General features: G+C 44.9%; 2 protein-coding genes across 8 annotated transcripts in view; both read right to left on the bottom strand.

Moving 5' to 3' along the window:
• slc2a4rg (SLC2A4 regulator) overlaps positions 1-4,561 on the bottom strand; it is a 40,941-nt gene extending 36,380 nt beyond the window's left edge. For both annotated transcript variants that reach the window (XM_076100989.1, XM_076100997.1), the window contains exons 1-2: positions 4,106-4,561; positions 1,667-1,899 (exon numbers count right to left, since the gene is read on the bottom strand). In XM_076100989.1, the coding sequence (XP_075957104.1) occupies positions 1,667-1,899; positions 4,106-4,390 (518 nt within the window). In that variant the 5' untranslated portion in view covers positions 4,391-4,561. The remainder of the gene's footprint in view (positions 1-1,666; positions 1,900-4,105) is intronic.
• A 1,113-nt stretch (positions 4,562-5,674) lies between these two features.
• LOC142959591 (uncharacterized) overlaps positions 5,675-27,904 on the bottom strand; it is a 43,374-nt gene continuing 21,144 nt past the window's right edge. Inside the window, exons 2-9 of one of the 6 annotated variants that reach the window (XM_076100936.1) lie at positions 21,460-21,714; positions 19,584-19,638; positions 19,334-19,424; positions 18,750-19,210; positions 17,675-17,839; positions 17,005-17,166; positions 14,836-14,970; positions 5,675-10,377 (exon numbers count right to left, since the gene is read on the bottom strand). In XM_076100936.1, the coding sequence (XP_075957051.1) occupies positions 9,688-10,377; positions 14,836-14,970; positions 17,005-17,166; positions 17,675-17,839; positions 18,750-19,210; positions 19,334-19,424; positions 19,584-19,638; positions 21,460-21,587 (1,887 nt within the window). In that variant the 5' untranslated portion in view covers positions 21,588-21,714 and the 3' untranslated portion in view covers positions 5,675-9,687. Of the gene's footprint in view, positions 10,378-14,835; positions 14,971-17,004; positions 17,167-17,674; positions 17,840-18,749; positions 19,211-19,333; positions 19,425-19,583; positions 19,741-19,836; positions 21,045-21,459; positions 21,867-27,904 lie in introns of those variants that run through there. The other 5 variants (XM_076100951.1, XM_076100943.1, XM_076100960.1 and 2 more) reach the window with 5 other exon arrangements.

The raw sequence follows: 27,904 nt of genomic DNA, 5'->3' as shown, positions 1-27,904 counted from the left end.
GTTATTGTGGTGGCAGCCTTCAACACGTTGTGGAAGAGAGACGTTTTTCAGGAACCCGGATCGAGAGCAGCGGCCCGGTTTTGTCACTAATAAAGCATGCTCAGTCTTGTGTGTTTCCCCAGAGACACTCTCCTCTTGTCATACATGACCAGCGGCACGGGAAGTTCACGTGATGATGAAGTTCACGTGATGATGAAGGACGGAAAGAAGTGTGGCTTTCACACCCCCTCGACCCGCAACGCACCACGCCTACAATCAAACGCGCTGAAATCCTGTTGTGTTGACCAACAATCTGTGCAAAAATCCTGTTTCTAATGCAGGTTAAGAGAAGAGCTGCTCAGTTTTCAGGCTTTGCTGTACTGCCACCGGGCATTGTGTGAACGTGTAAGCAGACAGGCAGCGTGCCGACACAGACAGTAACCAGCAGCATGTGTAGAAGGAGGGGAGCTGTGCTGCAGACTCCTCCCTGGATGCATTTTCCGCTTCTTCTGTGTCTGTTTGAGCGTGTCTTCCTGCTTAAAGACTTAACTAAGACTTTCCTGAGCACAAGTGTGCAAAACAATGGGAGCCAAAAAACTCACTGCATTGCACATGAAACATAAAAAAAAGTACACAGTAGCACACACAGCTTCCTGCCTGACACACAGTGAGCACATCACACTGATGCATCCACTAGCATGGCATGTCAAAGGAGGGTCCACAGGGATATTACGGGGCTTAGAGGCAGTCAAGCAAGATATTTACATGCACAAATATGAAAAAGACAATCTGTTTACATGGCTAATGAAAATGAATATTCCACTAATATCCCTGTTTAGATGCAACCGCGCATATTCAGATTAACGTAACCAGAGGAAGACTTGTTGGAGCAAACACAGGCTCCCTCTTTCATTCCTTCAAATGCCTCCTTGATGAGGTCAGCACTGCACTATTTGCACATATTAAAATAAAAAACCTGTCGATATCCAAGTCCTTCATAATGTTTAAAAGTAGGTGTGTCTTCTTCTGACCAGAAATGTGGGCTTTTCTTTTGTTCATGCATCTCTGCAAACTATTGCCTCGTTGGTTTTTAAGCACAACGCACAGAGCTGGCCGTAAACAGGAAAGTGTGGAAAAACCCCAGTTGAGACTCAAATTCCTGCTGTAAACACGTCCAACGAAGGCTTTTAAAAAACCCGAATAATATCGGCACATCCCACGTGTTTTAATCTGACAATGCTTCATTTGGAATAAGGCATAATTTAGATCATCCAAAAGGAATATGCTGTTTACATTTAGCAGTAAACAACACCGACACACTGGAACTATCTCATTTCTTTCTCCCTCTTTATTCTCCTCGTCTCCAGCGATTGGGCAATCCTGGCCCTCTTCTCCGGCTCTGGCTCTCTTCGGGGGCACATTTCGAAACTCTTCTGGAGGGAACACCAAACATGTGGTCAGTCGACCGCTCACGCCCCCCCCTCCGCGCCATTCGTTGCCCAAAACCGCCGTACGGTTTGTAGCCAGAGGCTGAGCTCCACTTCTATTCTAGTTCAGGAACACGTCTGTCCACCACAGATTCTGAGTCAAATTAGCTCCTACATTGCACCGAGTAGAAACTTAAATAGGTCTGTGGATGAAACTAAATACAGGGGAGGGGGTGTGTGAGTGTGGAGCATCTCCGTACCTGTTTCTGGGGACGGGGATGTGGGAGGAAGGGATGGTACGATCCGTCGGTGGTACGATCCGCCCCTGTGGCGCCCTGAAGTTGTGGGCCAGCTCTGTCTGTTTCCCTGGGTTCCTGATGTCCAAGTGCATGAAGCCGCCTGGCGCCCGCCCGTTCACGCCCGGGCAGTGAGTCGGACTGGTCCTCTTCAAGATCCCAGAGGAACCCGCGTCTCGGTGGTCCCCGAGGCCAGTCTGGAACAAAACGAGTCACACGTGACTGTCAGAATTCATACATCAGATGCTTTATGTGATCTTCTCTTGGAGAATTAGACGAGTTTGCGCGACTCTTTTTAATTTATAATTTGATTAATCACAGAAATCTTGAAGTGAGTTAATTTGCATGGAAGTGTTTTTTGGGGTTCAACTATTTGTCAGTAACTGTGATGCTGTAAACAGCTGATGACTGATGACAAACATCTCCCATCTTGACCAGCTGACTTTCTCTGTATGTGAACTTTCTTATATCCCAACTGAAAAGGTAAAAATTGGCTTAAATGCGAAACATGATCCTAAAAATAAGCAATTACTCTGCCAGCTGTTTTATACATAATCGGCAAGTTTTGAGTCTATAAAATGTTGGAAAATTTTTTTTTAGAATATAAATGGTGTTGATTTCTTTGCTTTATTTTTCCGACCGAACAGTTAAAAAGCTTAAGATGTTTTTATTTACAGTCACATCGCCCAGTCACATTTGACTGGGCGATATGGTCAAAATGTTCTATCACGATAAAGATAAATTCATATCTCAATAACAATATATATGATATGAGATAAGATAATACTTTATTAGTCCCACAGCGGGGAAGTGGATAGTGCAAACAAACAAACAAGAGACATAGGTAGAAAAACAAGATCACAACAAATATAATAAATACGTAATCACACAGTAAAGGTTTAATAAATAAGTAAAAACACAGCACAGTGGATATAAAACAGCATGTTTTCTGGTAATACCATAAATAAATAATCTAAATTTAATAACCACATGGTATACAGCCTATTGTTGCGCACTCCTGTTTGAATGAAATACTTGACAAATTATTATTTTATGAAGAAACTTTAGTTCAAAATAAACACAAACAGCTTCAAGTGAAATTATACATATTTAAATAAAGATTTTAAGATTCCCTCAAAATATTCAACATCAGATTTTTGGGAGAAATGGAAGTTATTATAAAATATATAAAGTAGTTCATCACGATATGAGTCCAGTGAAAGACGATAAATTACTATTACGAATTATAACATCAACTTTTATTGATCATTCAACTAATCTTTGCAGCTTAAAAAAAAACAAAACATTAATTGAAATGTTCATTTACAAAACTTTTAATATATGTTATTACCCAACTGTGTCATTATCACCCTGACATTCACTAACTTTATTTGAATAAACTGTTTGTTTATTTGAATAAACTGTTTGTTTATTTGAATAAACTGTTTGTTTATTTGAATAAACTGTTTGTTTATTTGAATAAACTAATCCATATCAACAGCAGGTGTGACAATTTGCCACCTGTGCATATTTCATGTTGCAGGGTCAATTATTAACTGACACATTTAATGTTGCAGGGTCAATTATTAACTGACACATTTAATGTTGCAGGGTCAATTATTAACTGACACATTTAATGTTGCAGGGTCATGTTTAATGTCAAGTGTTCATTGACCCTGCAAGTAGAAAACACACTCCAGCGAACTGCAATGCAAAAAAACATACAATTTAAGTTAAAACCTCATGCAAAAAAAAAAGTCCCTGCTGCATAAAAAGACCTGACAACATGTCACATGTGTACTAAAAAGTGTTATTACTAGTTCGGCAGCGGGTGAAGCCCTCACCGTGGCTCCACCCTACGGTTATGGGAGGAGGAGGAGGAGGAGGAGGAGGAAGAGGAGGAGGAAGAGGAGGAGGTATGGCCAGTAGTTTGTTTTCTGTAAACTTTGCACACAGAATGAGCCGCCATTTAAAGCGGTTTAGATACCACGTTATTCGATGACAGCAGTTGGTGAAATCACTTTCTTTTTTTTTTTTTTTTAAACAACAAAGTGGTTTAAGAGCAATAACGGGCGCGTGAGAGCTGTCAAAACTTTATATGACATGACGTCGCTTTGCTCGATGTTATCTACGTTTAAACGTGTGTGTACAGTTCACTTTACCGGCTAATGGAGTCGAGTGTAAACACTTTAAAAAAATAATAAGTAAATAAAAAAACACGGATAAACGGTACTTACTTTGTCCACGTCGTGAAATATTATTAAGTATTTATATTTAATATAATTATATATATTTAACATATTTATATATAATAAACTTGGGTGTACAGTTCACTTTACCGGCTTATGGAGTCGTGTTTAAAATAATAAATACATTTAAAAGACTCGGATAAACGGTACTTACTTTCTCCACGTCGTGAAATACGATTCGACCCCCCGGAGCCAGTCCGTTGCCTCGCAGAGAGGTTCTCTCGCCTCGAAACTCCGCCGCGGAGCCGCCGTCGTCCATTCGGCATTTGTAGAAGACGGGCCCGTTTGTGTACATGTGCACGGGACCGTTGCTCTGCACCGCGGGGACCCGGATGTCGCGGAGCACGGAGCGGCCCGTCCGGCAGCTGAACTCCGCAGCACCGACGACCCTCGACGGCTGCTGCTGCTGCTGCTGCTCCACAATATATGTGGAATCCATTTCTTTGCAGACAGAACTAAAGAAAGAAAACCAGCTTTCTATAGATGGTTTTAGCGCAAATGTCTGGAGTTAGAGACATTTATCGGGATTTTGTCGCGAGTGTCTTTAACTCCTGTTCTAGTCTAAGTTTTGCCACCACCACCCACCCAGGATATCCAAAAAGCCGCCCGGTCAGGGGGTGGGGGGGGGGTGGTAAAATGTTGTTTTGCCTCTTTCCTCCAAAAAGGGTGCCACGCCTCCTCTGCTCTGCTCCTATTGGTCGGCTACGTACATAAACATTACACTTTGGCACGCTTCCACCGCGAGGCGGCCTCTGATTGGCTAGTTTGATTGTGTCAATCATGGTTTTTCCCCCCTAATGTGGGCGGGGAGGAGGGGGCGTGTCGTGCAGTTTACCGGCCGGTGTCTGCTGTTGACGAGCCGGTCTGCGAGGCGAGGCGAGCGAGGGAGGGAGCGAGGGAGGGAGCGAGGAGGGGAGGAGGGAGGAGGGAGGAGGGAGGAGGGAGGAGGGAGAGCAGAAGACAAAAAACAGCCTGCAGGCTCCAGAAGCAAACGGCGCAGTTAGTTTTTTTTCTTTTTTTTGCAACGGATCATGTTTTAATTAAAGTACTTTACCAGCGGATTGTTTCCTCCTCCTACAAGTTACAAACCCACTTTATTTGTCGACAAATGCAAAAGTATTCATGTTGTTATAACGTAAAGTTAATAGAATAGTTTTGTGGACACCATGCAGCAAAAATAATGCAATCCAAGAAAATAGTCCTGCAGTAAATGCAGAGGATTATGATGCAATGTTCAGTTTTATGAGACTGACTTGTTTGCATTTCAAGGTGGACAAAATAATAGAAACACTCTGCATTCCTACAGCTTTGCATTGTTTTTTGTATTATTATTTTCGTGGTGTTCTTGTGTACAAAATACACTAACTGGTGTATTCATACTGTAATTTTTTTTATTTACTAAACTGTAAACATGTCTATCTTTTTTTCCAACAACGTTCTTCACCTAGAACTTGTTGGAAATGTGCAGCTCATAAACATGCTGTTATTATAGGCCTGTACTGTCATTATAACTGTTATTAATAACCTTTGTTTTATTTGTATTTCAGTGGCTGGAGGCACCTGAATGCCTCTTTATCTAATCTATTCGAAAATACCCGCCGTAGCGCAGACACTTCTGGTTTATTGCTCAATTTTCCACAAGCACATTTTCTTTGTGTGCAAGCTGCATCTATTGCAAGCTGCTAATCCCTCTGACACCTTTGCAATAATACAAACACCAACACACGTTATAATGTGCCACTTTATTAGAAAAGTAAAAACTCACTTTAATATTTTATGAAGGTTAATATAAAACATTACAATCTTTTGCATATCTGCACTGTCACACCTATACTTTATTATATTCATTATTTTTTAACTAAACCCTGTGCTTTAAGAACAGACAACATTGGCTACAGCTGTCACAGCAGTATTGGCCCATAATTAAGAAGACAATTAACAAACAGCATCTGTATCCGCATGGAAAGCATCCACAAAGTACACAACGTGTCTGTGATAACCATCTTTTTTTCCTTTTTTTTTTCTTCAACAAATATACTGTATGTTACATTGGAACAACATCAGAACAGCAACAGAGTATTTTACACATTTACATCATCATACTGTATTTGTTTGTGCAGTGAACAGCCGTCTCGATTCAGTGTGTAACTGTAACAGCGTTCGACAAAATATATATATATATATATATATCAGATCAGTGCTTTCTCTCAGGAAAAAGAAAATGTGACACGTAAAGTGACAGCCAGAGCAACAACGAAACTAGTCAAAGGGAAGCCTCAACAGAGCTCGTTGAGCGTCTCAGCTGTTGGCCATTTCTCATATCAGACAGTAGTTGAGCTGTTGGTGCATTGTTGATACCAGACTGAGGTTGGCCTGACCCCTCGCCCTCTAACCCCCTCCCCCCACCCTCTCATATCACTCCCTGAGTCCCTCAGAACTGGACATCAAAGGCCCCTCCCCTGCACGGGCGAGGGGGAGAAAAGAGAGGTCAGTGACGGTTATTGGAGGATTAACACAGCTGGGTGGAGGGAGGGAGTGTATGCAAAGGTTGACAAAGTGTGCTTCATCCCCCTTCAAACTGGAAACACACGTCTTAATGTTGCTCTGTGTGTGCACACACACATGTGAGATAGGGGGAGGGTCCTTTGGGGTCCGTGTCCATTTGCAGTGATCCTCGTCCAGCTCTATACAGGCTGTTCTTCCTCTCCCTCCTCACCTCTATCGCTCCCCCCATACGGAGGATAAACAGCTCTCGGCTCTACACTCCCAGAGGCTTCTCTCCTCTCCCCTCTCCCCCCTACACCCTCCTCCTCCTCCTCCTCCTCCTCCAAGTTGCTGCTTTTGGAAGAAGAAGAAAAAACCCTAAATGCTGCTTTGCATCACATGGCAAAAAAAAAAAAAAGAAGCACAACAGAAAAGATTAACAAGAGATCAATAAGTACCACAATATTTGTTTTAATCTCCATATATCATAGCATGCACTTGTTTTTTCTTTTTTTTTTGATCAAGCAGGAAAGAAATTGCACCAACAACATAAACGTACTGTTTTCATGGCAGTGGCATGAGCTATTCAACCAAATGGTATTTGTCCGTAGGCAAGAAAGAAACAAAAACAGTGCATTAAAATACAGAGTGCAAGATTTGTTTTTACATACTTTCTGACACAAGTAGCATTTTTTTTATTAATGTTGCTAACCTTTTCTACCCATCTTCTCTGTGCATCTCCCAGTCGAATGCATCGTTCATCACCTCTCATCTTTATCGCCTTTTATTGAGCCTCTACTGTTTTGTTTCTTCTTCTGTTCTTTTTTTTTATGTTCCCCAAAGCTACATGGGAAAGACATTGTTTATAATGTGAGGGAACTCAGTGCGGAGGCTGGAGACGAGGGTGTGGGTGGCGGATGGGGGCAACCTTCCAAAGGACACTCGCTGGTAGCTTTTATGCCCAGCTCTCTATTTTCCTTGGAGTCCGAGCCCTCTGTTGCTATTTCAACCGCTAGACTTGAGTCTGGCAGGCTATGGGGAGCTCTGGCTTTGACTTGAGACCAGACAGCAAATCAGAACCGTCCTTGGAAAACGCCCTTTACGGCATGTTAACGCGCACATTAAGGCAAACACCCTCCTGCAGCTGTCCAGTGCAAAATTATAGTGGTCATAAAATCAGATGTTTACACATACTGCACAGGATGAAGCATCCTTATTTTAGACACTCTTTCGCTTCCGTATTTCAAAAAAATATTCTTCCCTGTAATACAGTAGAAGTTCCTTATTGTGAAATAAGGCTTGACCTCATAGGAGAAGCCATTTTGGTTTAAGGTAGAACCTTTAATAAAAGTTCCACCTGTAACCCTTTATGTTGGGTTCTATCTAGAACCCAACATAAAGGGTTACACTTGGAACCATCTGTGAAAGGTTCCACCCAGAACCCCCTATGAGATGTTCTAAAGATAACACTTCCATGGTGTGATGGCTCCACCCAGGACTCACTCTAGAAGTTATATCCAGATCTTCTAAGGGTGCGAACAAGAACCCACCAAGGGGGTTCTACAGAGAACCTTTTAATATTCCAAGGGTTTACTCTAGAACCATTCCCGGTGATTGTACCGTGAAACCTTGTATATACAAAGAATTTAATCTAAACCCACCCAGGGGGCTCTATGTATATTTCACGGGTTTCATTTAGAACCTAACCATGGAGTTCTACCGATAACCCTTTTATATTTCAAGGGTTTCATCTAGACCTCAACTAGGGGACTCTAACGATAACCCATGAATATCCCAAAGTTATAATCTAGAACCCACCCAGGGGACCCTACCAAGAACCCTTGTATATTCCATGGGTTTCATCTGGAACCAGACCAGAGGGTCCTACTGAGAACCCTTTAATATTCCAATGTTTTCATATAGAACCCTAAAGGGTTGGGGCTGATGTGGTGCAGCGCACATCCCACAATCCTAGTTCACATTCAGTTTTTTGGGGGGTGTGGTTCTGGATTGCAGGCGTTCTCTTTTAACAGCAAAGCTTTCAAGAATCTTTGGAGAACTCTGTCTTCCCAAAAAAGGGTTCTTTGGTTGAAAACGGTTTCTTTAATGGAACCCTTTAGTCTCACAATGAACCCTGGAAAACCCCCTTTCTTGAAAAAGGGGCTTCTTCAGAAGCAAAGGGTTCCGGGTAGAACCTCAGCCCTCCAGGAAGAACCCGTTTTGGAACCCTTATTTCTAAGAGTGTAGCCGATGTGTGTATCTGCGTAGGGGTGCGTTGAGGTGTGTCATCATGACTCTGGCTACAGATGTTTATCAAATCAGAGCGTGGGTTGTTGATTGAAGGTTATTGAGCAAACGTTCACGAGCTATCACGTTATTGATCGTTGCTAATAAGTCGAGGGCACATTGATGGTGATTTGGGACTTTAGCCTTCACTTACTGCTGCGTTAATCAGGCCGACAAATAAAAGGCCCTTGTTTGAAGAAAGCCCCGCGATGCTGTCTGCCGGGCAACAGGCCAGTGCGCTCAGAGAACCTGTTTCAGATGTTTGCTTAGGGAGAGCTAAGTACCGCAAATCTTTGTGACATCCATCTGCTTATATTACATAAGTCTCCTCCACAATGAGGCGTGTGTGTGTGTGTGTGGGGGTGACAATAGCTAAGTGTGCCTCATACTCCCAATATACATACAATATTCCTTGCTACTACTATTTTCAGATGTGTGTTTGCACAATGCATGCACACATCTGAAACACATCTTTTTTTATTCATATATATATGAATATATATATTCATCCCCCTATATATATATATATATATATATATATATATATATATTAAAGTGTGTTCTTCTCAGGATGTGAGTAACACCACATACTCTTTAGAGAGTACAGTGTTCATATAAAAATAAAGATATTATGGAAAATGATGCACAAACGGGTGATTATGATCAGGGACACAGTAGGTTGAAGATTCCAGATTTCTCTTCCTTTTTTTTTCCTTTTTTTTTGGTGAAACATATTTGGTCCATATTTGGGCTGGATTAGGCCGAGGCTGGTTCTGAAGCACAGACCAATCAAGGGGAAGCCTGAACCTGGATTAAGACCCTGTTTGTACCTGATGTCATCACAAAATGGATCCTCATGATGTTTGTCTGCAGAGTTTCTATGTACAGCAGCCGGTTGGCCGGTGAACAGGAGGGTCCCTGTTAATGACTCCAGTGGGTCCCGAGTCCGATCCGCCTGTCAGCCAGCTACAGGCCGGTGACGTACATCTCCATCCCGTCATTGAAGGTGAAGATGGTGGTGGTGCTGGAGCTGGTGGCCCCTTGTTTCACATCGCTGATGGCCTCATAGAAGTTTTCCCCACCGGGCGGGCCTCTAGCAGGCGGGGCGGGGGGTCCTGAGCCCTGAGGCGGCGCAGGTGCTGCCTGCTGCTGCGGCGGCTGCGGCGGCTGTGGCAGCTGTGGCGGTTGTGGCGGCTGTGGTAGCTGCGGCGGCTGTGGCGGCTGGGGCGGCTGCGGCGGCTTCGGTGGCGGCTGCGGCGGCTGTGGCGGCTCCGGCAGCTGCGGCGCCTGCGGTGGCTGTGGCGGCAGCTGCGGCGCCTGCGGTGGCTTCGGTGGCTTCGGTGGCTGCTTCTTCCTCTTCAGAGTGGCAGAACCTCCAGCAGTGCCGTTATTGGTTCCCGCCTGCTCCCGTTTCCGGTGGCTGTCGATAGTGGCGTACGCCGGGTCGGACTCGGCGGTCGCACACGCGGACCAGGACCTGTCTCCCACCGGCTCGTAGCAGGGCTCCTCCTGGGAGCGCGCCTGGCCCTGCTGGACGCCTCGGCCTCGGCCCCGGGAGCCTCCGCCAAAGGACCGCGGGAGGGTCTTCGATCCGTTGTTTTCCATCGGCGGTTTCTTCTTCTGGGTTTTACACACGATGGAGTAGGTGTCTGCGATCTGAGAAGGCATACAGGGGGAGAGCAGGGTAAAGGTCACTGAACAGTACGATCACTGATGAAAGTATTGCTATATTTATATATTTGCAGTATTGCAAACTGGTGTTTGAGGCGACATTCCCATTGAATACACACAAAAATGAAGCTATGGACTCAAAAAAAAGCATGTTAGTATGGAATTTAAGACTCCAGACCGCTAACCTCTCAAACATAATTCCTTTCTTTTCACTCTACAGATATCTAAATCAACCAGGACTGAAATCTTTGTCACAAAGATGCATTTCTTTCTGCAAACATACCTGGGAAACGTTTCTTATTCTGTTTTAAGGATTGCAGAAGAAATTCTTCGTTGACCAACACTCATACGATTTTATGGACTATTCAACTTGTTGATTTACTTAAAATAGAATAAAAAACAGAGTTCTTCCATAAAGAATCATGCAAAAGCACCACTTTAAGTCTTGTGTTTACCAGAAATGTGCTCACAAGTTTCTTGGAAATAAGTCATTCAGCATGAAGTAGCGTTTAAGAAAATGACAAACGGACTAAAGAGACGAGAGGCGGCAGCCTTAGTGTCAACTACGAGTATAAGCAGACTTCCCATATCTATGTACCTATTTCTGCATGTATATCAGACATAAATGTACAATATGTGAAAATGAGAGAATACAATGCTTCTAATTTGGAGTGAGCATGGATCGCGAGGGTGGGTGTGTGTGTGTGTGTGCGTGTGCGTGTGTGCGTGTGTGTGCAGTAGTCCGCGTATGTGTGTTGACTGTAACCTGACCTATTTCGACAAAGCAGGATAAGTAAACCGTGTTATCAGACTGTTGAGGTCTCTGCAGAGTGACAGAGTTTAGCGGTGGACGAACTTGTTAAAATTTCACCACAACTGCTGTAGCAGCAGGAACAGCAGACTCTGGTGTGGAAGATCTGGACCACGGCCAGCTCCCCATGCTGGACTTTGCTTCGTGATATCGTTTGCCTTTTAAATGAGGCCTTACTGTAAATGTGCATGTGTGGTATGTCTGACCGCATACAATGAGGCTCACGATGTGCGAGCAGGTCTTGTGGGGGAATAAAACCCGAGCTGTGACCTTTGGCGTTACTGTGTCAAAATTCCACGAGGTGAGCAGAAGAGCAAGAGGATTGTGGGACATGGCAATGTTTACCTTCCGTGTTCACACCCAGATCAGCAGCTCTGCTCTAGTGGCCCTGAGTAACACTGGCTATGCAAACTCTCTCTCACACACACACACACACACGCACGCACGCACACACACACACACACACACACACACACACACACACACACACACACACACACACAGATCAGCATTTTTCCACTCCCAAAAAAACGAAACCCGAGAGCGCAGATACAATGGCCATGTTTTCTGTGCGCTCACCTCGACTTCCCTTTCATGTTTGTCTTTCGTTCCAGAAAATACAATATAAATTAAGCTGCAGAAATATGAGTGTATCACTGTTATTGTGAATATCTCTCTCTCTCTCTTTAAGACCTTCAGTGACCCACATACCCCGCCCCCGCATAAACTCTTGTGCGACCTTTTTGGATAAACAAAAGACTCCTGGCATACATGCTTACAAGTGTGTGCACACAGTGTGCAGTGTGTGTGTGTGTGTGTGTGTGTGTGTGTGTGTGTGTGTGTGCATTTGTGCACACAGAATTTGCAGCTCTGTGCAGCAGAGGAAGGAAGTCACAAGATGATGGGGATTTCAAAACTGGGGCTGCAGCTGTTGAGGAAGCCTGTGCATTGTGTGTTTGTTTCTTTTTCTCCTCCCCCTTTCTGCTGCTACTCCAGACCGAAGCTTCGAGAAGTCACTTTTTTAATTGTCAGCACACGCCGATTATCCACGGAAACACACCAGTACGCATCGCTGACGCGTCTTTATAAAAAAGCTAATATGGCGCACGCCTCCAAACGGTCTTCTAGCAGTCGACGTTCATCTGTGCAGCGTGATTGGTCGAGGAAGGCAGCGCCTCCTAACAGCCACGAAGGGAGCGGGGCAGAAGGAGAGGGGGGGGGGGGATTTTTAGGTGGGGAGTGGAAATTCAACACCTTCTGACGGCTGCAACTGACAAACTCCAGAGGATATTAAGGATATTGGGCATGTTAGGGCAACAACACACCCACAAATGGAAAAACACAGCGAGTGGGAGAAACAGTTTTGATTTTTTTTAAAAAGAAGAAGAAAAAAAAACAGGAAAGAAAGTTTGAAAGAAAGAAATCGAGGTTGCAGAATGCAGTCAAGGCCAACTGCCTTGTGTACCAGTTTAATTTGCAGAGGAGGAGTTCAACTCATGAGCCAAGCAGCGGGCGACTTAACCCCTTAATCTCCACATACAGCATCCAAAACTCTTTGGCTCAACACTGGCTTACAGAGGAGAAACTTAGCAGCAGATTAAAAACTGCTGCTTTACTTAATGTTGCCGGCATAAAATAAAACTGTATTAGATCCTGTGAACAATACTTTCACTCTCTGACTTGTTGATCACAAGCTTTAGTCATAAATATACCAATAAAGTTATTGATGTGGAGATAAGACTCCCCTGAGCTCATGCAGATGATAATGAAAGAGGGAAGCTCAGTCAAACAGAGAGTAATAATAGACGGTGGTATATTTTAGGGACCTCCATCGACTCAGATTGACATGCCTTAAGTTCCCCAACTGCTTGTGACTCTTGGGATGTTGTAGTATAACTTATGGGTCCAGCGGAGAGCGTTGAAAGGGGGGTTGAGCGTGGAGAAATGCAGCGTGTGGAGGCAGATGTGGTGAGTTATGTGACGCGATTGGCGAGTGCAGATTTATAGGTCAGTTTGGAGACAGTCGGGGCTGATCACATTCTATCTGCGTCGGCTAAGACAGCTAACCTTTAACAAACATCTCTATAAATGCAACAGGATTCTTAAAGAGTAAGTAAACCCCCAAACCACCTTTTATTACAGCTGAAAACCAACGTATACGTGTATTTAGTGCTGTTGTTGATGGATTCAGGTCCAAATCTTGATATTTTAGTGTTAAGAGAATTTGAATTCTATATATTGTGTAATAAATATGCAAAGCGGCTGCCCTCTTGTTAGTTGAAACACAGCCATTGAAATGTAATTTAGCTGTTGTCACGGCTTGTAATTAAGGAATGATGGTGGATTCCACAGCCAGACCAGCTGAGAACCACTGTCCTACATGAGCGCAGAAAACATTATATTTTCCTGAATTTAAGCTTCTGCATTTTCCAAATGCTCCAGCATTAGTCACACGTATTGTAAGCCTCGTACCGAACGGTTTAATGCGAAGACCAGAGTTACAGCCTTAAAAACGAATAATAGCTGTGGCGCCACCATGTGGTTATAAGGAGGTATTTCAGCTGCAGGACAGCAGTGAAGGCCCAGGTATAAAATGCACGGCCCGCCACTGATTTCTAGCATACACATATTGCAGCCTTGCATGTAAACTCAAATTCATAAATGTCTATATATAAAAGTTTATATATATATATATATATATCACAGACCCTTTACAACATTTACCATAATCATAACAATAGTCAGCATGCTAGTGATTAGCATTAATGTTCAGAGCTAGTTATTAGCATTAGTGATTAGCATAAGCTGATCGAACGGGTAACAGCCCTCATGAACGGTAATTTAAAAGCAGCTAAGTCTGGTTAAATGTTAAAGTAACGTAGATGGAGGACAGCAGTTCATGCATGAAGGCACGGTAGAATTAGTAAGCGCTAGGAAGTGACGAAGAGACGCCTCTGGGAGTGGCAGCAACCTGTCAATCACCGTGTAGCCCCGCCCTAAAGCATCCCCTGCTTTATGGTCTGTTTGACTCTAAATGGACCATCATTTACTAAATGAACATCATGCTGTATTGAAGAAGACTTGAAACTAGAGATTGAGACCATAAACTCATGTTTACAATGTTTACTGAGGTAATAAATCAAGAGAGAAGTAGAGTCATTTTCTCATAGACTTCTATACAACCAGAGGAGTCGCCCCCTGCTGGTCAGTACCGAAGGTTGCCGCCTTCTCCAGCCAGGTTACCGTAGTAGTGATAGTAGTTAGTAATAGTAGTTGATAACAACGCATTACGCTGGTATTTTGTGCAGAGGCACGCTAGCCAAAACTCCGGGGTTTAGTTACTCTTTAATTAATCGTCAGCAGGTGATACTGATGTCCGGACCCATCTGGTGAGTTTGAGTGATGGAGACGGGTAGTTGAGTGGGAGATTTGGGTCACGGTTCAGGCAGGGGGATGGGAGGAGGAGGAGGCTGGAGCCGTGTAACGTAACCTCTGGCTGTAAGCAGAGACCTCGTATGACAGGCAGGGCGGTGGCGTTATGACAGCGTGCAGAAATGAAACGGGGCGCCCCCCCCCCCCCCAACAGTAAGCTCAGCAGTCACAAATCAGAGACACACACACACATATACTACCTCCTTTGCGGTCGGGGGCGATGGGTGCCCCTGCAAGCCTTCTGCGCGGAGTGGAGGCGGGTGCAAGGTGATGATGTCATCTTCCTCCGGAGGCTTCCAGATGTACTGCTCCCCGTTGCCCATGAACACGGCCTCCTGGGAGACAAGGAGCCGAGGCAAGTATCGCAATTATGATCCAGAAGTCTTCGTGCAAAACTAAAATCACACAATCAAACGACGATGCAGCATGTTCTTACACGTATGGAAGGTTTGTGCCTGAATGTGTGTGTGTGTGTTTTTATCAACACGGTGACCATTGTGCATGTGTGTTAATGAAAGAGAGCTTTTGTTTTTAAGGTCAGAGGTCAGATGACACACTTGCACTGTTGACTGCTTTTTATCAAATTCGGTCACTACTGCTGGGATCAAAATGATTGACCAAACAAGGTTATGGTCATAAAAGTGTCACTTGTAAAGCTTTTTATTAAAATGATAGATGTCTCTATTTTTTACAATGTTTACTTCTCTTTTTGCTCCTCAAGGGGAGCTTCTCCTCTCAAGATCCAAACAAACGAGTCAGTAAGTGACAGACTGGGGCGTTGGAGATGATCCCCACAGCTGCTCTCAACTGACATCTAATTACATCTCCTGTGTTGCTATTGAGAGTTTCCAATCAAACTGAAGTCTGTATCTTTTTTAAAAAAACATCTAAACTACAATAATTACAAACTAATGACCGGATGGTTTGTGCTATGCAAGTGTCAAGGCCCAGTTGTTGAGTTTTCCACGAGAGTTAATCAGTTCCTTCTTTGGACTGTGACCAACTCTTCCACAAGGTCGTACGCAAATCCATCCAGCCAAAGATAACCTGATGACAGGCAGACAGATCAACTGACAAAACACTGACCCCATTTAACTACACGGAAGAAAATAAAAACATGTGTTCCACAAAACGATAAAACCTTCTCAAACTTACTTTTTTAATGAAAAGAAAAGAGAACTGGACTTTATAATAAAACAATAACAAAACAAATAACTGCTCAGGTTACAGCTTTTTTTTAATAACTGCTGTTGATTGAAAACCAATTAGGAACCAATTAGAGAGAATGCAGTGCTGCGTACATGTGTGACCAAGGATGATTAAACATTTATACGCTCCTCCTGTGCAGCGAGAGTGAGTAATAGAAGCCGGGGCCGAGTAAATGGCTTCAATATGTGAACATTATTTATCCCCACGCCGGCTGCTGGCTACCTGTTTGTCATTTCCAGATAGACCTGCTGATAGATTCAACGAGTACACACACACACACACACACACACACACACACACACACACACACACACACACACACACACACACACACACACACACACACAGGCTGCTTGGCTGCCTGCAAGCTCTTACATAATCCATCCTTCCACTCTTTACTGTGGCCGCTAACACCGTGCTGCGCAAAAAGGCAAATGGGCGGAAGAAACAGACACACACGTACACACACACACACGTACACACACACATACACACACACACACACACACACACACACACACCAAGGGTTTAACAAGCAAAGATTAAAAGTCAGGTCAACAACTGGGCTGACATCCACAGCCAAGATTAATTTGTTTAAAGAGCCGTATCAACCTACTTAAAATCTCTAACGAAAAAGACAAAGCCACCTGTTTTATGCTCTGCCAAACACACGAGCACACACACACACACACACACACAAGTACGCACATGCATGAAAAATGGACATGTGTGCCAGCAAACCCACAGGAAAGGCTGTTCACCATCCGATCATTGTTCCCTCTCAGAACTGCCCTAAACTGTGGCCTTGACTGTTCATAAACACGTCCCAGCTGACACATACGACTATTGATTGGATTCAAATAATCTACAAAGTCTTAAAAAACACAAGTTAATCAGCAGGGTTAGAGCGTATGTTTTATAAATAATTTATTTCAAACGCATGCTCACACATACACTGACTATTAGTGATAATGATAAAGTATAAATGTGTGGTTAAACCCAACGAAAGACATCGAGTGAGTAAAAAGGAGCTGTTTGTTTGTGGACAGCGCCCTCTGCTGGTGAGCAGGCAGACCTACAGTTTGGTAAAGATGGCCGGTTGGGGTGACACAATGCATCAAGCTTCATTCAGAGTATTGATCCGGTGTTGTTTTCCGTACCTTTGGGAAGGAGTGCAGGTGAAACGGCTCCAGGCCTTTGCGCGGAAACTCCTGGCTGCGATGCAGAGGAGGAGGAGCTGCAGAGGGCGAATCGCTCACACTCGACTGGCTGTCGGACTGACTGTCGGCCCCGTTGTTCTCCTTCCTGTTCGTCTTGTCAACCTTGAGGTAATGAGTCACCGGTGAAAACAACGCTTTCAGTTAGAAGAAAACACAGTAAAAAGAAAGGCCACATAATCCACAGTTTATTAGAAGTATTTAAACCTGTACGGGAAGTTTATATTAGCTGACTTTTTGTTGTTTTCAAACATTAAAATGCATCTTTTCTAACGCTGTAGACATTATCCTAACTTTAACAATTCTAACCTCCGGTTCTGCAGAGTGAAGCCAAAGCTTCACGTCTTAAAGCTGCATTCTCTCTAATGTCCACCAGGGGGCGACTCCTCTGGTTGTATAGAAGTCTATGAGAAAATGACTCTACTTCTCTCTTGATTTATTACCTCAGTAAACATTGTAAACATGAGTTTATGGTCTCAGTCTCTAGTTTCAAGTCTTGTTCATTGCTCATGTTCATTTAGTAAACTATGGTCCTCCGCGTTCTAAATATGGTAACTTCTGTTCATTGGTTGCAAATCTACTGCATTTAACTGAACTGTACGCGTGTCGTTACCTTTCTGAACTTCCGTAGGGAAGCGTACTCGGCCGTAGTTGGACCTTCGATGGCGAGGGAGTTGACAGAAGGCAGAGGGGACCGGTTGACCCCGCTCGCACCGTTACCTCTTCCTGCCGCCGGCCCGTTGATGGCGCCGTTCCCTCTGCCGTTCCCTCTGCCTCCCTGTGAGGAAAACAAAACAAAAGAAAGACAAAGAAACAGAAGTTTTTTGTCTTTCCAGAGATGTCAGTCACAAACAAACGATTGTCAAAGCAGCCGAACAGCTGCAGCTCTTTAAACGCAGAGACACACGCTGATGATGCGTGCCATCTACAGGCAGACAACGAAATAACTGTCGGAGCTGTCACACTGAAATATTAGCTCCCGCTTGTTAGATCATTTTGGGTCTGATCAATGTGCTGTTAGTCCCAGGAGCTGCTTCACGTTCTAACCACAATATACACCCTGAGAAAACAGGGCTACAAACGGGTTCCTCCTGAAGGGCAGAGGTTCTACCCAGAATTATTTGCTTCAAGGGTTTTCAAGGGTTCTTTGTGAGACTAAGGGTTCCATTGAGAACTACTTTTCATCAAAATAACCCTTTTTGGAAGAAAGAGTTCAACCTCAAAGATTGTTGAATGATTGGGCGTTAAAAGGGAACATCCACAATCCAGAACCCCCCCCCACAAAAAAAACCCAACTGATAGTGAACGATGATTGTTGTGGGTTACATCACATCAGCCCATTTTCATCGAGAACCACATTAGGGTTCTCGATGGAAATATAAAAGTGTTTTCTATAGGACCGTAAGGTGGCGTTCTAGATCAGGATTCTATAAAAGGGTTCTCAGTAGAACCACCTGGGATAGTTCTTGTTAGCACCCTTAGAAGGCGGATACAACATCCAATGAGGATTCTAGGTGGAACCATTACACCAAATAAGGGTTCTCTGTAGCACAGGGGTTCTGGGTGGAACCTTTCACAGATGGTTTTACGTATCACCCTTTAGATTGGCTTCTGGGTCAAATCCTCCAACAGGGTTCCAGGTGGAACTTTTATCAAAGGTTTTCAGATTTGGATGTGTATGTACGTACGTTCCCGTTCCCGCTGCGAGCTCCGTTGGCCTGAGCGGGGGGGCTTTGGGCGGTTCTGACCGAAGCCGGCGTGCTGTTTGACGTGGGCGGGGGGGCAGAGGTCACCTTGGGGCCCGCGTCACCTTCCCGGACACCCACACTCTCGTACAGGCCGTCATCCAGGCAGTGGGTGGGCGTGGCGTTGTTCCGTATGCCCACCTCGGTGTAGGTGTGGTCTCTAGCCTCTCCTACACTTCCTCCTACACCTCCTCCTACACCTCCTCCTACACCTCCTCCTCCTCCTCCTCCTGCACCTCCTCCCCCATCTCCTGCTGTCTCCCCTCCTCCCCCCTGGCTAGATCCCTGGGGACTGGTGGGGATCTGGGGAAGCTGGCGCCCATGGGACGGCCTCAGGTCTGTCTGGGAGCGCTGACTGTGGAGGAGCAGGAGGTCCATGCTGGCTGGACGGCTCTTGCCAACAGCTGCACAGAGAGGAAGGAGGAGGAGGGGGGAGAAAGAAAGCGTTGGATGGGTGCAGGACGGAAATAACAGCTCAGGGTCGTGTATCAGATATCGTCGCATACAAACCGTCACCCATCACTTACAGTTTCCATTGCAGGGGAAGCGGTTGATCTCATGCAGCCCGGTGTCAGACTTGCTCATGGAGTTGAGTTTGGGGTGTCGAAGGGAACCCTGCTGCCACACATCAACACAAGTTTCAACGCGTTAACACAACGCATAAAAACACGCAAACAGCACGTACGTGCATCTGCTTATACAACCAGACTTTCTTAGGGAGAGCAGAAGAAGACTTGGGGGTGGGGGGGGGGGGAGTAAAATGAAAGCATGTCTCACCATATTTACAGATGTCCCCTTCTCTCCGGCTGGCGGGTGCTTGCTCTTGCTTTTCCTGAGCGAGGAAGGTCAACAGCAGCCGGTGGACAGAGAGGGAACATACACAGAGCAGATAGATACGATCAGCATCCGACTCCGGCTCGAGGCACAAAAAGTCCTGTCAACCAGGGAGTGCAGCGTGGCTCAGGAGTAAAGCGGAGGACGTCCTTCACTGAGAAACTTTTCTTTTCATGATAAGACAGAGTAAACTCACAACTATCACTTTGCAGTTTCCTCTACGTTGATCTCCTCTTTTCCTATCCTCTGGAATAAGTCACGTGCAACGAAACGTATCTAGAGTAGTGCAACACATGGTCCCTGGAGGAGGCTGTAGCTATAGGAAACTGTTGATATGGTGAGAGAGATGAGGACTGAAGGCTCCTGGGCGCAGGTGTGAATATGAGAACCGCTCTACCCCCCCCCCCCCCCCCCCCCCCATCCACTTTCCCTCACTGTGAAGGGTTTGAGGAATCTGTATCACATGGAGTTCTTACTGCTGCATAAATAGACACTTTCTGGCTTGCAAACAGCAAATCGTACAAGTTGACAAGTTGCTCTAAATATAACGTAAGAAGTTGACCGTGGCCCGTCGTGTCGGATCCTCGTCACCGGAGCTATCGGCTATCGTCTCCTCTGGCGAGCTGGAACTCAATCCTATTCGCACAAACATATGGCCGCCGTTCCCCCGAGGGGACCATGAGAAGAAGGAGAGAGCTCCCCCTTGGAGATGTTCATAATAACATGGCACAGGGGGGGGGGGGGGGGGGGGGGGGAGTTAAAGGGACAGTTCACCCCAAAATGAAAAAATATACTCTTCCTCTCATCTTTAAGGGCTGTTTATCAATCTAGATTGTTTCGGTGTGAAAAGAAAATAGTTCCGACATGAAACTGCTCACAACAAGTTCTGTGGATTTTCTTCAGTAACCGGGTATATTTGTGTAAAGAGAGGTTTTCAAATGTTTTTCTTCTTCTTTAAGCTTATTGTGTAGAAATCAGACATCTTTATGGCAGATATCTCCACAACTTGGCAACTCACAACAAAGCAATCTAGATTGATAAACAGCATCACAGGTGAGATTGATTTGGGGGGTGAACTGTCCCTTTAGGGTAAAAAAAGACGTCATGAAGGGATTGAGACGTATGAAGAATGGCAACAGTTATTTCTGCCGGATTAAGACCGAGCTCTCACAGAGATATCTGCTGTGGTCCTGAGGGGTGTTTTCTTTAAATCAATGGCAGGAAATCAATAGCAGCAGGTGTCTCTTTCCATTTGCACACGACAACGTGGATCTGAACCGCTGCAACATCACCGGCGTGTATTTCATTTCTTTAGATCTTAACAGAAGTGCCGTTTCTATTTCCACGACGTGAGCCGCTTTGACATTTCTCTACATCCTTATCTGTGTATCCCATGGCAACAAAGTCACAGTGCGGCCTCTGATTGGTCCCCGAGGATTCTGTTAAAAAAAACAGAAAACACACACTTGTTCCATTGCTTCTGTCTGGCTCAGAATCTGATCCTCTTTTAAAACCTGCTGGGGTCGGTCCTTTGCTTCTGCCTGCTGAGGAGGCTCTGGCCTCAGTGTCCTCAAAACATCATTTCATCTCATCTGACACTCGCGGCCATTAACATTCATTACTGCCACTCTGCTCGAGCAGGGGGGGGGGGGAAGAGACGGAGAGGACGGATGGAAGGATGAGGAAAGAGAGAGGGAGGGGGAAGCGTTCAGAAGGAGGGGATGCACATAAAAGGAGTGGAGGATGAGAGTGATCTGGCCGCAGAGGTGATACGACTTTCTTCTTAAATTCCAGAACTTTGTTGTTTTTCCCGTCTCACCTTTGGCAGCCGACGCAGACGAGCACGATGAGGATGGTGACCACGAAGGCGGACGCCGCTGCGATGGCTCCCAGGAGCAGCAGGTTTTGGTAGGTCAGGGCGTCGCTCTTCTCCTCGCTGTCATCCATGACACCCGGCTCCCTCTCTCGCTTTCCCTCACTTCACTTCTGCTGGAGCGCAAACTCCACCACACACACGCACACACACACACACACACACACACACACACACACACAAGAAAAAAAAAAAAAAAACCTGCAGAGACGATGATGGGTGGAGGGAGGAAAAAAGAAAGGAAACAGAAGAATGTGAGTGACATGAGAGATAAGAAGATACCTGAAGAAATGCTGCAGAGAGTGAGGGTGAGAACTGGTGTGTGTGTGTGTGTGTGTGTGTGTGCGTGTGCGTGTGTGTGTGTGTGTGTGTGTGTGCTTGGTTTGCCTCTGGCTTTTCGTCACTGTCTCTTTCTGACATATCAGTTTCTATTTTTGACTCACGAGCAGAATAATGCACGGAAAATAGAACACCTCATCACACACTCTTTTCTTTTTGTTGTTAAAAAAAGATCAAATGATGCCGCAGCACTCATTTGACTAGCCAGAGAGATTCTTGTGTTAGTTTAACAGGAAAAAAGCTCCCCAGAGTGTTGTCTCAACAGATCCACTGGCTGCTATACGCTTCATTTATTCATTCAATTCTCTCTCTCTCTCCAATCAACAGTGGCTCCAATACTCACAACAAGATGTTAATCTGTTAAATGGCGGCGCACGTTACTACGAACAAGGAAGTGCTCGCTTGTACCTCGAGTATGTTCTACCTCTGACACACAAGGGCAAATACACCATCCACTAAGCACACACACAGACACACACACACACACACACACACACACACACACACACACACACACACAGACAAAATGAACCCTGAGGACATTTGCATGCTGTTCCTACACTACTGAATTAGTTTAGATATATTTGTACACTTGTTCTCGGAGAATACTACGTGTTGTTTTAAAGGAGTAGTTTACTTGCTTTCTTTCTGAAAGTAACACGAGAAAACAGATACCAGTGACAGAAATGTAGAGAAATGGACTGCCATTGTGAAGCCTCGAGTTCGGTGATTTCACCGTCGCCATTTTGGAATACGGCCGGCGCCATCTTGGCTTTGTTTTGCAAACGATGAACAGAAGTTAAAACTGGTTTCAAAAAGAAGTCTGATAACTAAACCCCGGAGTTTTGGCTAGCGTGCCTCTGCACAAAATACCAGCGTAATGCGTTGTTATCAACTACTATTACTAACTACTATCACTACTACGGTAACCTGGCTGGAGAAAACCCTTTGAAGTTTTGCGCCCAGGCGGCAACCTTCGGTACTGACCAGCAGGGGGCGACTCCTCTGGTTGTATAGAAGTCTATGAGAAAATGACTCTACTTCTCTCTTGATTTATTACCTCAGTAAACATTGTAAACATGAGTTTATGGTCTCAATCTCTAGTTTCAAGTCTTCTTCAATACAGCATGATGTTCATTTAGTAAATTATGGTCCATTTAGGGCGGGGCTACACAGTGATTGACAAGTCGCTGTCTCTACGGCGCTGTTCAAGCTAACCCAGCTAGGACCTGAGGCTACCACCACTACCCAGCATGCTCCTGGCTGTCTGAGGCCCCGGTCACAGAACAATAAGACGGATGAAAGCAGCGGGAGGTCGGTGACTGTTGAGTCCACATCTTCACAGAGACCTGGATCCATGGTGGTCCAGGATCAAGCTGCACTAGACGGGCGGACAGCAGCACAGAGAGCAGGACTCTGGTGGACCAAAGGAGGAGGACTCTGAGTTTACATCGTGATGCTTGGTGCTCAGACACAGTCAGAGTTCATGGACAGTGTTTTTTTCCTCATGTTTGATCTTTAATGTGAAGATGTCGGCCATATTATCTGCCCAGAGAGATGGTTTTTGTTGATGCTGTTGATACAGGAATGCACTACTGTTTGCTTGGTTTTGTTTGTGTTTGTTGAGTTGAAAATGGGCGAGAACTGAAGTTACTTGTGCATCCCTGTGTTGCGTAATGACAATAATTGATCCTTGAATTATTTTCGTTCTGATCAGCACGAAAAAAACATAAAATTCGTGTCCATGTTCAGGAAACCAGTTGATTGCATTTTGTCAGGACCATGATACTGGGCTGACTGGGTGTGTTTAGTACATCTCCTCTAAGGCTACTCAGGCTCATCGGCCCAAGACATTTTTAATTAGAAACAGTTCTCAATACCTGCACTCACTGCTCCGCACATTCCAACACACGCTGTAGCATTCCTTCATGAGCGGAGACAATGGCGACAATGTGGTTGTAAGTATTAGATTAGAGAGAAAGCTGAGCATCGGGAATCCAAAGCGACAAAAGCAAGCAGAAGGACGTCATGGCAAGATAGAGAGAGAGAGAGAGATATTTTGGAATATACCACCACAGGATCTGGCTTTTGGCTTTCTGTTTCTGGGAGATTTTTTTCCTCAATGTCCTCTTTTCTTGGTCCTTCTCTCTTCCTCCCTCTCTCTCTCTCTCTATCTCTCTCTCTCTCTCCCTCTCTGTCTGTCTGTCTGCCTGTCTGCCTGACCCTGCAGATATGTGAGGCGATGCACGGCGAATGAATTAGCAGAGCACAGGCCTCAGACAGCCCTTTATGGAATAGACAGACAGGCATGAGTGCAACACCACGGAGAGAGAGAGAGAGAGAGAGAGAGAGGGAGAAGGAGGGAGGGAGGGGGGAGGATGAGATGGGTGAGGGCGAATGAAAGCGAAGGGGAAGAAGAGAGAGGTGATGAGAGACAGGAGCAAATGAGTGGGATGAAAGGACAGACAGGTGGGAGAAGATGCAAGAAACCGGAGAAAAAGAGGGGAACACGCTGGAATCATGACGATGAGGGGAGGGTGTGATAAATAGTGTGGGGGGGGAGACAGAAGAAGAGGAAGTGGGTGAGAGAAATAGCAGGGAAGCCTGTACGATGAGCGTTAGGGAGGGAAGGAAGGGGGAACAGAGAGAGAGCGAGAGAGAGAGAGAGAGAGAGAGAGAGAGAGAGAGAGAAGGGGGAAGAAGATGAAGAAAAAAATAAAGGAGGCAGCGGCGATGAGAAGGAGGTCATCAGCGGTCTGTTTCTGCCTGCATTCTGTCAGCCCCCCCCCACTTCTGAAATATTCAGAGGAGAAACACATACAGGGGGGAGCACAATGTCCTCCTGCACACACACACACACACACACACACACACACACACACACACACACACACACACGTCTTAGCAGCACGCTTAACAGTATGTGAAGCTCAGAAGTGGCGAACAAGACTCCGGAGGAAAGGGAGGAGGAGGAGGCGGCAGTTTTTGTGCACAACGCACTAACGCCCCTGCAGCATGCAACGATGAAGACGAAGACGAAGACGAAGACGACGACGACGACGACACACAGTTTAGGGTGCAAGAATGTTTCAGAGCATCACGATGAAAAACACAGCATGTTGAGCTGCATCCTGCTGCTGCCGGTGATTATACTACAGATGTCATGATGACGATGAAGGTGAAGCAGCTACTAACACCGATAATGAGGTCAAACTGAGAGCTGCGAAGACGCGTCGAGGGGCGGATGCAGCCGGCAGAGCAGCGAGCAGGATGCAGCGGTGCAGCGCGACCACAGGGTGGAAGGTTTCCTCTGTGTGTCTGAGATCACACACACACACACACACACACACACACACACAGTCTGAACTAAACACACCAGCATGTAACGCCAGATCGTTGTGCTGCAAATCTCACGATTGCACAATGACTGTGCAAATGAAGAGTCAAAGCCTCGGATGTACCGACTCTGCAGCCTCTTTGTGATGCAATACCTGCTCAACAGAAGCTAATTGTAGTTCCTGCCCTCAGTTCTGCTCAAAAGAAGATTGTTGAACTGATTGTTTTCATGTTTATGAGACAATCAGAGGGTCGTGTCCTTAATTTCGAGCCCGTTCCATTAAAATGTTGTGCAGTTTAATTAATTTCTTTGAGGATCCATCGGGTCGAGTTTGTTCTGCAGCCTCTGAAAGTTTACTTGTGGGAATGAAATCATAGATTTAGATTATTAGATATTTAAATTGTGCATGTTTTAGTATTTATTATAGGCACATCCGTATATTTTGAATTTTGATCTGTTTTGAATTCAAGAGTTGTTTTTTTTATATATGAGATCATTTCTGATATTTGGATCTTATTTGTTTATATATGAGGTTATTTTCTTTACTTAAGTTTCACCTGCCGGAGCATCTTTCTCTGATCCACATCTCACTGATTCTGTCTCCGTGTGTTCTCAGCGTGCTCTCATTGTTGTACGTCATGGGGGGGTCGGGGTTCTGATGTTTATGTTTTATAAATCTTTTAATCTGGAAAGCAGATTGTGCTTACGCTTGAAAAGAAATATGATAATTATTACAATAGTGTTGTTAATGTATCATTTATTTAATTAGATATTCAAATGAGTACTTCATTACCAAGAGGCTGGTTTGTGAACAAGGCCTTCCACTATATAAATACCTTAAAAGGACATTTTTTCAGGCTTCTAAATAACCTGATTTCAGTTACATCTCAGGGATGACGTTGACATTTACGGTTACACTTTGAATTACACCGTGAGATAAATTATTTACGCCCTCTATAGTCAAGACATTGTGTGTCGGACAGCTTTTACTGAGAGAGCAGAACAACGGAGTAAAAGCGACTTCGATAACTACAGAGTGAAATGCTGGAGGAAGCACTGACGGAGCAGCTTTTGTGAGGTATATAAAGCAAATTAAAGTCAACATCAGCATTTCTTAGGTGATTCCCTGCAGTCATCTAAGATTAAAGAAATCATGTGCAGCTGATGTGAGAGAATTATTTTCCGGAATATCAAGTGCATGGATACCACACTGGAGCGTACAGAAGTAAAATACATTATTAGTATTGATCGATGCCCTCGTTCATATTGACTGAAAGAAGGAAAGATTTCAATGAGCTGAAACTCTCCAGTGTACAAGTGAGTTACGCTGTTATTAGATTCCCTTAAAACAAGATGCAACAGCAACGTAGTTTAATTTTACAAATTCAACCGTAAACGTCAATCACCGTGTAGCCCCGCCCCTAAAGCATCCCCTGCTTTATGGTCTGTTTGACTCTAAATGGACCATAATGTACTAAATGAACATCATGCTGTATTGAAGAAGACTTGAAACTAGAGATTGAGACCATAAACTCATGTTTACAATGTTTACTGAGGTAATAAATCAAGAGAGAAGTAGAGTCATTTTCTCATAGACTTCTATACAACCAGAGGAGTCGCCCCCTGGTGGACAGTAGAGAGAATGCAGCTTTAACACATGAAGCTTTGGCTTCACTTTTCAGAACCGGAGGATGCCGCCTGGTTGAATGCAGGTAAATAATGTGTGTGGAGCCCAAAAGAGGCCGAAATGTAATCTGGAAAACCCAGCGACTATCGTCTTTTATTGGTGAGAATTAACATGAGCAACAATCCGGTCGTACACATCGTCTATCAACTCCAACTCCAGTCGCCAACTGGACTGTAAACATCGAGCAGCGCACGAACAAAGTTTAAACTTTGCATACACACACTGAGACATTTGACCTGAAACATATGATACTAATCCAGTTCAATGTCCTTGTGCTCCTCACCTGGAGAACAGCAAACTCAGCCGGTCACTCTCGTGTGTCTCTCCCACCCAAAGCTTCCTGTACTTACCACATAAAGACCCCCCCCCCCCCCCCTAGAGAAAAAGACACTCTTTCCCTCCACACTGGATTAACAAAGTCAACGTCCATGCAATTCTCCTAATTGTAGCTGGAGATTCACAAGGCCGATATGTTCCCGTCATCTTCCGGAGCGCAGCTTTCAGTCTCTGTCATCACATTAGGACAAATCCAACTAAGTGATTATTATCAAGGGCAACAATAGAGTAAACCCCCAAGATATGAAGATCTATGTGTGTGTGTGAGTGTGTGTGTGTGTGTGTGAGAGAGACGAAGGGTAAAGCATACTGTTGCTCAATAAATAAATTAAATTAAATAAGCGCATGCCACTTTGTCGGCTTTACACAACCCGTCTGACAAACAGGTGGTATGAAATATTTTTTAAAACATAACCTCTTCATCATCGACCTGCAGCTGCATATCAACCTGTAAAGCTGCCTCGCCCTCCAAAAACGCCCCACCCTCCAAAATCCCTCTGTCACGCTATCCGAAGATCAGGCGTCCATGCGGCACATAATAATCTGTGATGGACAGAAATAAATGGCGACGACAGAAAAAAAGAACGGAAGAAAGAGGGGAGTGTATAGAGGACGACGTGTCTTCCGAACGTTGCGAGGCAAGTTCATCAGAGACCCGGACTACAACGGCACATTACATCTGGAGAGGAGAG

The sequence above is a fragment of the Anarhichas minor genome, unplaced genomic scaffold, assembly GCF_050575085.1.
Source record: "Anarhichas minor isolate MPS153535 unplaced genomic scaffold, ASM5057508v1 ptg000003l, whole genome shotgun sequence".
Taxonomy (NCBI): Eukaryota; Metazoa; Chordata; class Actinopteri; order Perciformes; family Anarhichadidae; genus Anarhichas; species Anarhichas minor.
The sequence above is the reverse complement of the archived record's forward strand: the minus strand, read 5'-3'. Positions and strand labels throughout refer to the sequence as shown.